Here is a 9,723-nt window from a genome sequence, read left to right as displayed (position 1 = left end):
ACACCCTGTATATATATATATATATATACATGTATATAATTTATGTATGAAGCAATATAATATAAAGTATAAAAACATTATATAAAATATCAAATATTATAAAAATTGGACATTTTTGTATACATATCCCATTTATATATAGATATAAAAAATATTTTATTATATTTTAATAAATATTTGAATTCTCAATAAATTTCTAAATATCAAGATGTCATTGTCTTTGAATTAATTTTACTTGAACATACATACTTAGGTAACATATGGTTTATAAAAACGAAAAAAATTTAGTTATATACAATATTAAATTGGATAGACTCAAGGTGATTCTTTATCATAAAAATTCATTAGTTTACAATCATTTTTACTTTTTCTACATATCTTTAAAAAATTAGAAATAAACTTCACCTGAAGAGAAGAAACAAGTTTTATCAGCATTAAGGGTCATTACTTTTTAGGAACTACTTACTTATGGCATGTACATCATAACCATGACAAGTTATTGTAATGTATTATATTCTGCTATACATGTATGTATGTATGTATGTATATACATATGTATGTACATATGTATGTATTTTTAATGATTATGCAAATGGTTATTGCAGCAATTTGCATAAAGAATTAAGGGGATCCTAATCCTGAATCTGTTTTATCAATTTTTCCATAAGTATTTTTTTAACTGCCTTTATTTATAGATTAAAAAATCCTTCTCCATAATTAAAGTATAAAAAATGATAATGTAGTCCAAACCGGTCGACTTTATGCCAAAAACGAAAAAAGGTGGAAAATTAGTTTTATTACTGACTTTTAACGTCGACTTGTAAAAATATTTACTTTATATACAAGTTTTATACTTGGTACGTATAAAACAATCTTGGTTTGGACTAGAGATTACATAAACAAGCAATGTTGAGTATTTAGAATTAGGTTTAGATACTTAATACGAAAGATTAGTTAGTTAGAAAATTTGTACGATGTGTGAGTGCGATATTGATGTAATAATATTTAAAGATATGTTGATGTGTCACATTTTATCGGTAAAACCGCAATCTCATCAGAGTTCGGGCCAGTTCGTGCTTCACTTTAGGATCCTCTTAAGAAAAAAAAGTAAGTAACTGAAACTAACGACATCATCCTTTCTCTTTTACAATGATGCCTAACATAAAAAGTGACGATAAAGTTCAACATTATTGATCGTGTTCATATTAAACTATTTATTAAACAACAACTGTTAATAGCATTGTCAAGATAAAATTTGATGAGACGTACGTCATCGTATGTCATCTCATTCCCGCGAAAAACGAGCGAAAAGCACGTATGTGGATGCGGAAGCTGAGCCAACTTTCACATTCGTGAAAGAGGTTAATGCATATGGTATACGCTTCTCAAAGGTTTTTTTTTCTCACTATATCCGATAGTTGCAGTACGTGACGTATACGTATACGCAATAGACAAGACAGAGAGATCGAGAGGGATTGAACGACGATGCCGATCTCGACGATAAAGTTCGAAGAGTCGCGAGAGGCAGACGCAACGCAACTATCATCAATCAGTCGCGTAAATACCGGCTTAACCTAAACGAAACATCCTTATTGTCGCTCCATCGAACTCGACTGCCCATTTCCTCATTTCCTCGCATCGACAACGCGACAATCAACGGCACAATCAAGATGCTTTACCTTTTCCGTTGTAGCATTTTCCCTCTCCATCATACTTCTCGTACGAAAAATTGCTCTCTAAACCTAAACACTTATGTCCCTTTGTTAAAACGTGCAAGATCAAACAGGAAGGCGCTGCTGTCGTTATGTTCCTTCACTTCTCTTGTCGTCAAGCGACCAATTCTCTTCTTTATAAATCTCCGTTTGTCCTTAGTTATATTTTCCGATACTCTTTTCTTACACTAAAATAAAATAAAAAATATATTTCACCATTTCGAGGAGGAGTGAAAGGGAAAAACGGGACAGGAAATAAGATGCTGGAGATACCGTGGATGTCGCTGCATGCGCATGGTCGAAAGCACAATCGATTTTTCAAATGAGAATCGCGCGAAAACATCGATTGCGAGAGAATGATTCAGCAACTCTGAAATATTCTGATCTGCGGTTACGGACATTGCTACGTATACCAAAACAGTCCATCATATTGACCGTATTGATCTTTGATCAGTTCATATATGTACATATCTCGACAAAACGATCATCATGTAACAGTGTGAAACAACGATATTAGTAAATTTTTGACGAGATTATTGACAAGATAATTTGTGCAACAGGCTATCTTAACATTCTTAACAATGGAGCCTTTGTGATTTGTGACAATCAGTCTTGCTATTTGATAACGCAGCTATCTCTCTAGATTCAAATATTCAAAAAACAAACTCAAAGTATTAGGTGTATAACTAAGTTCTCACCATTAAATATCAAAAATCTTTTATTAACGCAAAAGGAACAATGCAATTGTTTTAATCAAAATATTTTCTGTTTGCATCTACCACCTTTTGTCATCTTTTAGGTGGTATACGAATGCCTTGGTAAAAGAATATCTCGTCTCTTGACATAATGAAGTCATCGACCCATTTTTTAAACATGTGTTTCATTTTGATAGTACATTTTGGAGACGCTGTGCTGCATCGATTGGAATAAGAAATAATCACACGGCGCAATGTCTAGAGAGTACACTGGGTGGGGAAAGATTTCCCATTCACAACATCATACAGTGCTTGTTTGACTTTACAAACTACATCTTGCATTATCATGGAACAAATTAACTTTGCATCATTTTGAAGCAACTGCCGGTCGCCTCTTTCGAATTGGTTGATTCAAACAATTTTTGAATCAATTTTTTGAACATTTGAGTTCAAGCAATTGAAGAGAAACGAATGACAGTTACCTTGAAACGACATCGTTTTGCTCCACAACAATGGGAGGGCTCGTAAAGTCAAACACTGTATCATCTTAAATGGAAAATTCTTTCCCATCCAGCATACTCTTCAAACATGGCACGATCTGATTATCACTTATTCTGATTGATACAGCGCACCGTCTCCAAAACACACTTACTTAAAATAAAGCAGATGTCAAGAAATGATTCGACGACTTCATCGCATCAAAAGATAAGACATTCTTTTGCCACGGTATTCGTATGCTGCCTGGAAAATGGCAAAAGATGATAAATGCAAACGGCAAATATTTTAATTAAAATCATTGTATTATTTCTTTTGTATTAATAAAAGAATTTTGATAATTAACAGCGGGAACTTAGTTATACACCTAATATATACATATCTGGGTATACCTATCATATCTTGAAATTACAATACAAAATTTAAATTATATTTCACTATCTCAACATGTCCATTTTAACATATTTTAATTAAATCTATATAAGGCTCTTTTTTACAAGATGAATAATTGATTTCTTGTATAGGGCGAATAAGTAAAGAAATAAATGAATAATTCTTTTACCTTTTTTATATTTGATATTTTTTTTCGGTGTTATGACATTTTTCTTCACTTCCTTGATTATTTATGCGCGTGCATACGCGCGAAAAATAATTTCAAAGACGCGGGATTAGATCTCAAGCAAATTGATTATTTCATATTTATCATCTTTTTAAACAATTCCTACAATTAATAAAAGCGATCCTATACAAACGTATTGATAAATGAGCACTTTTTGTTCACGACACTTGCCATGCCATTCACGTTAATTACGAGAAAAATACAGTTAATCGACAGTATTTAATGAGAGTAACTAATTATTAATGGTTATAATAATTGCGATAGATTTTTTCTTGTATAAATACATATTAAATAGGGCTAGGTGAGTTTCTTGGCTTTCTGGTAAAGTGTATCGACGACTTTTCCCATGCTGTGTATCGTGTCTAATGCAATTTCGTAGGTCTTATCGCGTGGTGCATCTTCGAAAACGATTAAAACACCTTCTCCTTGGTCGAGAACCCCTCGTAGCTTCTTGTCCAAAATCATCTGCGACAGTTTCTTTTCTACTTGTGCCAGTGGCAGAGATATGCACGAAGCAATATGACTCACCTTCAAAAAAAAAATTGTAGAGAGCAATATGTAAGAGAGCAAGAAGAATTATTTTACTAAATATTATTCTTAAATTTATTTTTTCAAGTCACTTAATAAATCAATATGAATATTTGATTTCTTCTCTCAGATTTAATTTTGTCATTATTTCCTACGATTAGCACGTTAAAACTTTGGCAATCGAAATAAATTACGTTTTAAAAAGCCAAGTTCTGTTATGGTGTGGATTGTTTAATTAATAAGTTTGCATGTATATATAATGTGTATTTTTTTTATACATACATATTTATACATACACATTTATCTATTTTTATCGAGAAGAACTCAATTGATAAATAATTTATAGTGACAAAAAAAGAAATTTAAGAGTTCCGACATAATCGTATAGTTACCTGGACTCGTGAGTAAGGTTCGACTAAACGACATAAATTTTGCTCCAGCATAGCGTCATAGAGAGAACCAAGATGTGCGCGTACAATTACATCGTCTTCCAATTCCTGTCGGTATTGCTTAACCGCCTTCTGAAAATCCGCTAACGATCGCCGATGACTGGCTTCGGCTACTGCCCGCATCGCATCTAGATCCAATCCCGCATATTTCACGGCCAGTTTGCCGGACATGATAGCCTGAACATCTTCTGGCGTACGCAACATAATTTTAGACAATAACATGTATTTGAGCGCCGTTAACGCCTTGGGGCTTTCAACACTGTCATACCTAAAAATAAAAATACAAAGATAGTATATGTATCGTATAATAGGCAAAAACGGACTATATTTAAAATACTGATTGCAATACCCTTCGAAAGCTTCGTAAAAGTAAGAGTAAGCAGTCTTAAAGTCTCGTTCGTCCGCAGCGTGTAATATTCCTGATTGAAGATCCAGAGCTGCTTGCATCTTGGGTGGACAGTAAATCGCATTGGCAGTTGTCCTTGCGCTGGTAAGCGCTGCTCTTGCTTTTGCTAAATTACTCAATGCATGATATGTCTTGCTCTCTAATAATTGAACTTCTACTAATAGTTGTTTATCATCAAGTTTTTTGAGTTCTTTGAGGAGAGCAGATCCCAATTTCAATGCTTCACTGAACATGCCCGTGTCAAAATAAAGGGCTATTAAGCGTGCTTCCAATGATTGCCTTAAAAACGTTCTGCGTTCCTCCTTTGCCCATTCTATGCATTCGTTACACAATTGCACCTAAATACATAATGCATATAAGTATATATTCCATATTTTGTTTTTTATAAAAGTTTATCTTTTTTAAATAGATTGAAGCTTAGATCTATCATATATGCACTTATATATTCTGCATGTATATGTGTGTACGCGCGTGCGTACATTGTCTTATTTTTAAAATAAGATTAGAGTTTTTAACTAATGCTAAACAAGAGTTGTAGCTTTTGTTAAAATAAGCTAAAAAGAATATTACCTTGTGAATTATTTTTTCCTTCATTTGTAACGGAGACAAATGAAGAATGTATATCAAAACTATACACCGTATAAATTTAGATGTGAATTGTTTATAGACTTTTACTTCATGTTGTCATTATTAAGCTCCATATATTTGTTTCAATAAAGAGTATGTTACACTAACAATGAGTATTTTGACAAGCAAATTGACATTTTTCATTGGTCGAAGCAGAACTGCCATAGTGTAACCTAATCCTATGAAATACTCATCGATAGATGAAATGTGTTACCTCGATACCGATACCAGCCTCCAAATCCAGGAAGAAGTCAACTAAGGACCGCACGAGCTTGGCGGCCTTTGCTTTACTAATAAGACTGAGGAACGGTCTGGTGGCTTTGATCAAATCGGCCAATTCTTTCGCCTTGCCCTCTTTCTTATAGAGCTCACCCAGGTGCAAAATACCCTGCTCCTTGACACGAATGTTGTCCTCGTCATCTTCGGCAACGCCGATACTTGGGTCTGAGACGATCTCGTTCAGCAATGAGATACCCTCGCTGCGGTTTGTCACCGAAACAGCCTGAGCCCGCTCGAATAACATCGCACCGGCCATCTCGAGCGATTAGTGCCGCTTCCTCGCGTAAAAACGTTAATCTCCTCCAACGACACAAGTTACCTTACACTTGTACTCGCTGGCGCGGCTGCACAGTGCACTGCAAGGCCTGCAGGGGAAAAGAAGTACGTCGCAACGCGGACCTCGAGGAAAACGTAACGTGCGAAGATCTGTCCCGTCCCGTCGTGTGTACAATTTGTACGTATGTATGTATGTATGTATGTATATACGTACAGTGTGTAGTGTAGTCCGTAGTGTAGTGTAATGATCTACACTGCGCGCGGTTTGTACGTACGTATGTACACTGTATACACTCACTTGCGCTTGCTTGCGCCTTGCGCCCACCCTCCGCTCGCACTTTCCAACTTGTCACTCCTCACCGCGCTCGCTAGCACTCACCAGATCCTCGACGCACCGCAAAACTCGTGTCATGCTGCTACGTGAGTCAAACTAGAGTCCTAGATATCAGAGAGCCGCAACCGGCTTAAGTCAGTATCGCAAAGTTACTAACAAGAGTATTAAAAATGGCCGACATGCAATGAAACTGCCTTTAAACTGTCATCACCATAACCTCTTAATTTGCACTGCTATTAACGGAGTAAAACTTTACTCGAAAGGTTTTTTCGAAAGATTCTCGATAAAATTATTCCTGAAATTAAAAAAATATTATTGCATCTCTAGCGACAATTTTTCTCATAATTTTTGTATGAATTAGAACATTTTTCAGAAATATTCAGAAAGTTTATATCTTCTCTCAGAACTGTTTATACAAGTGAATTCTGAAATTTCTCATTCCATAATTAAAAAAAAATGTTCTTGTTTTAGATTTTATAACATTTCATCAGAAATTATACAAAAAATCTTAGAAATCTTATATATTTCATAAGTAATATATATGAAAAATTCTGAGATAAGATGTAGATTTTCTGAGAAGTGTTCCAATTCGTATGAAAAATGTAAGAAAGTTATAAAATTATATGGAAATTCTGAAAAATTATATAGAATTTCTGCAAAATTATGTGAAAAATTCTGAGAAAAATTTTCATCAGAGATTACTCAAATAAATAATTCTGTATGATACGTAGAAGAATTTCATATGGTTTAATCTATGGAGTATTCCAAATGTTTGAAATAAAATAATTTTAAAGTCGTTTGTGATTGCTTGTTTATAAATTAAAACAAAAATGTTTGAAGATAAGGTATTGCATAATTGCAGGTACGATTGCAGTATTATGTTCTCACATCCAAGAAACATTGAAAAAAATGATAATTGTGAAGCATCTACTGTTAACGAACAAGTTCACAATTTAGTCAGCATGGATACTGTTCAAGAACAATTCTGCAGCAACAGTAAAGAGAGTTATAATTACAAAAACATATGTAATATTGATGGAGAAATAAATGGAATCAGCAAAAGTTGCAGTCCAGTCTCAGTTCAAATGGAAGATATTCTTGCTGAAGTGGAAAGAAGTAGGAAACTTATTAAATATTTTAATTTTTTCCATTTACAATTTTTTATCAAACTCGACACACTTCGCCTCTGCTCGAGAGGAGAGTCAGAGTATGTGTGACAAACTGTGTTTGAGTGTTATACTGTGTCGATTTGTGTCTCCTAAAAGGAAAGCAGCCTATGTAAATAATATTTTAAAAGATTAAACAATAATCTTATGTGCCAAAGCACATATATATCATTATATGCAATTAAAATGTTTAAACTTACGCATAAAAAATGGTAACATAAAACTTTCATTTGCCTAGGATAGAACGTGTAAGATAATGTGAGATAGAATTGTAGGATAAAATGAAATAGAAGTATGTCACTAGTATTATAAATGGCTGCCAAGCCACGTGACTGTAACAGCGAATCAGAATGCGGAACACCGGTTGCGCTTCTCTGATATCTAGGACTCTAAGTCAAACCAACTACTCACAACCAGTGTCGCCAACTCTCGAAAAAAAGAAAAGCTAGACGACATTTCAGAAATAGTTAAATAATTGCTAGATTTTAAAAATTAAAGAAAATATAAATTTAAAATACGATTATAATTAGAAATACTTATTTATTTGAGAGAAAAAGTTTTTATAATTGCACATGAGCACAGATATTATTATAAAATAAACAAAGTATATAACATATTATATATTATCGTAATGTGTAACATATAGGAACATATATAATATAATAGAATATAATGTAATCAAAACATCGATTAAATTAAATTAAGTAACATTTGTGAAATACTAATGCCCGTATTCATAGTCAGACCTTGTACTTAAGGCTTCCTTAAATTTATCTTTAGATGCTCAGCCAATGAAATAATTCGTAGAGTATCTGAAGATAAATTTAAGGAAGCCTTAAATATAAGACCCGACTATGAATACGGGCATAAATCGTGTAAATCAAAATTCTCATATTTTGGGGGCTAAGCTTCGTTAGTACTAATTCGTTTTAATACATTTTCTTGAAAATAGGATGGATGAGTGTAGAAAAGTGTAGATTGGCCCGCCATCTCTAGGCTCTCATTGCATATCTTTTTAGATATGTTTGCTACGTTGATTGGAAAATTTGAACATACGACGATTGATATCCAATAAAAAAATCTCAAGAATCAAAATCATAAGAAATAGCTAGCTAACTCTGTATTATCTTCATAGAAATATCCAGAAAAATAGCTAATAGCAAAAGTCAATTTTTGCGAGCTAGATCGAAAAAAAAATAGCTATATCTAGTCAGAAAATAGCTAAGTTGGCAACACTGCTCACAACTACTCCTAGGCTGCGTTCGGAAACATCATCCGAGTGTCCTGTGTATCATTTTATCCTTGTTATTCACCCAGTGTTAAACAAGGACACCCGAGGGCACTCAGGTGGTATTTCCGAACGCAGCTCTAAGGTTTGTTCGCGTCGCAAGCTCCAACATATTCCAACATGCTCCTACTCATTCTAGGCTGCGTTCAGATTCCTCACCCGGGTGCACACAGCCACCCAGAAAGCATTCAGATTCCTTTTAAGTGCCTTTATCGGGCTCCTAGGTGGAACGTTCAGATTCCTACTCTATCCACCCGGAAGGGTGGAAAAACCACCTGGCTCCTTGAGCCGGGTGGAATGAGTGATGGCGTATTAAAGACTTCCTGTGCGATCCCAGCACATTTGGCCCTGCGTACAGATATTAAGATTTCAACCTATCAGAAACCGTGTATTCCGGTGTAACTGGTATCTGGTAGGTTAAAATCTTAATATCTATTCCTGTTCCTAATATTTCCTCTATTGTGCACAGGGCCTTTGATGTGCATCTATATGAAAAATTTAAATTTCAGGTTATGCTTGCTATAAGCAGTATCCCTATAAGCGCAAAATATTCCTAGAATATTATATTTACACTGCTTTCCATTTGATGACACAAATCGACACAAGCGTCGTTCTATCCTTCTTGGACATTCAGAGAGTGACAAAGATAGAACGATACTTGTGTCGACTGTGTCTCTTAAAAGGAAAGCAGCCTTATGGCTTCTGCACACTGGACGCGGAAACGCTTACCACGCGGCAAAATACGACGCGGTAACCAATAAGCTTACAGCTCCCAACATGTTCATTGATTACCGCGTTGCATTTTGCCGCGCGGCAAGCGTTTCCGCGTCCAGTGTGCAGGAGCCATTA

At 34.7% G+C, this 9,723-nt stretch overlaps 3 protein-coding genes and 1 pseudogene across 4 annotated transcripts in view; 1 reads left to right on the top strand and 3 right to left on the bottom strand.

Moving 5' to 3' along the window:
- REG (proteasome regulator gamma) overlaps positions 1-1,797 on the bottom strand; it is a 5,452-nt gene extending 3,655 nt beyond the window's left edge. The window contains exon 1 of the mRNA XM_018459846.1: positions 1,680-1,797. Within this exon, the coding sequence (XP_018315348.1) occupies positions 1,680-1,712 (33 nt within the window). The 5' untranslated portion in view covers positions 1,713-1,797. The remainder of the gene's footprint in view (positions 1-1,679) is intronic.
- LOC108730266 (uncharacterized) lies at positions 1,736-2,138 on the bottom strand (annotated as a pseudogene).
- A 1,299-nt stretch (positions 2,139-3,437) lies between these two features.
- Positions 3,438-6,244, bottom strand: Rpn6 (regulatory particle non-ATPase 6). The gene is made up of 4 exons (XM_018459854.1): positions 5,746-6,244; positions 4,848-5,242; positions 4,442-4,766; positions 3,438-4,049 (listed from the first exon to the last, which is right to left on the bottom strand). The coding sequence occupies exons 1-4, from the start codon at positions 6,064-6,066 to the stop codon at positions 3,819-3,821; spliced, it is 1,272 nt and encodes a 423-aa protein (XP_018315356.1). The 5' UTR covers positions 6,067-6,244; the 3' UTR covers positions 3,438-3,818.
- LOC108730271 (uncharacterized) lies at positions 6,241-7,962 on the top strand. 2 transcript variants are annotated; one of them, XM_018459855.1, is made up of 4 exons: positions 6,241-6,268; positions 6,308-6,506; positions 7,283-7,536; positions 7,825-7,962. In XM_018459855.1, the coding sequence occupies exons 2-4, from the start codon at positions 6,331-6,333 to the stop codon at positions 7,827-7,829; spliced, it is 435 nt and encodes a 144-aa protein (XP_018315357.1). In that variant the 5' UTR covers positions 6,241-6,268; positions 6,308-6,330; the 3' UTR covers positions 7,830-7,962. The 2 variants fall into 2 exon arrangements, 1 of the variants encoding a protein (XP_018315357.1); XR_001936970.1 differs by lacking the exons at positions 6,241-6,268; positions 6,308-6,506; positions 7,825-7,962 and adding an exon at positions 6,622-6,683 and having other exon boundaries at positions 7,283-7,689.
- Positions 7,963-9,723: the final 1,761 nt, after the last annotated feature.

This window comes from Mycetomoellerius zeteki, unplaced genomic scaffold (assembly GCF_001594055.1).
Source record: "Mycetomoellerius zeteki isolate Tzet28-1 unplaced genomic scaffold, Tzet1.0 scaffold878, whole genome shotgun sequence".
Classification (NCBI taxonomy): Eukaryota; Metazoa; Arthropoda; class Insecta; order Hymenoptera; family Formicidae; genus Mycetomoellerius; species Mycetomoellerius zeteki.
This window is presented reverse-complemented; position numbering and strand designations above follow the sequence as displayed.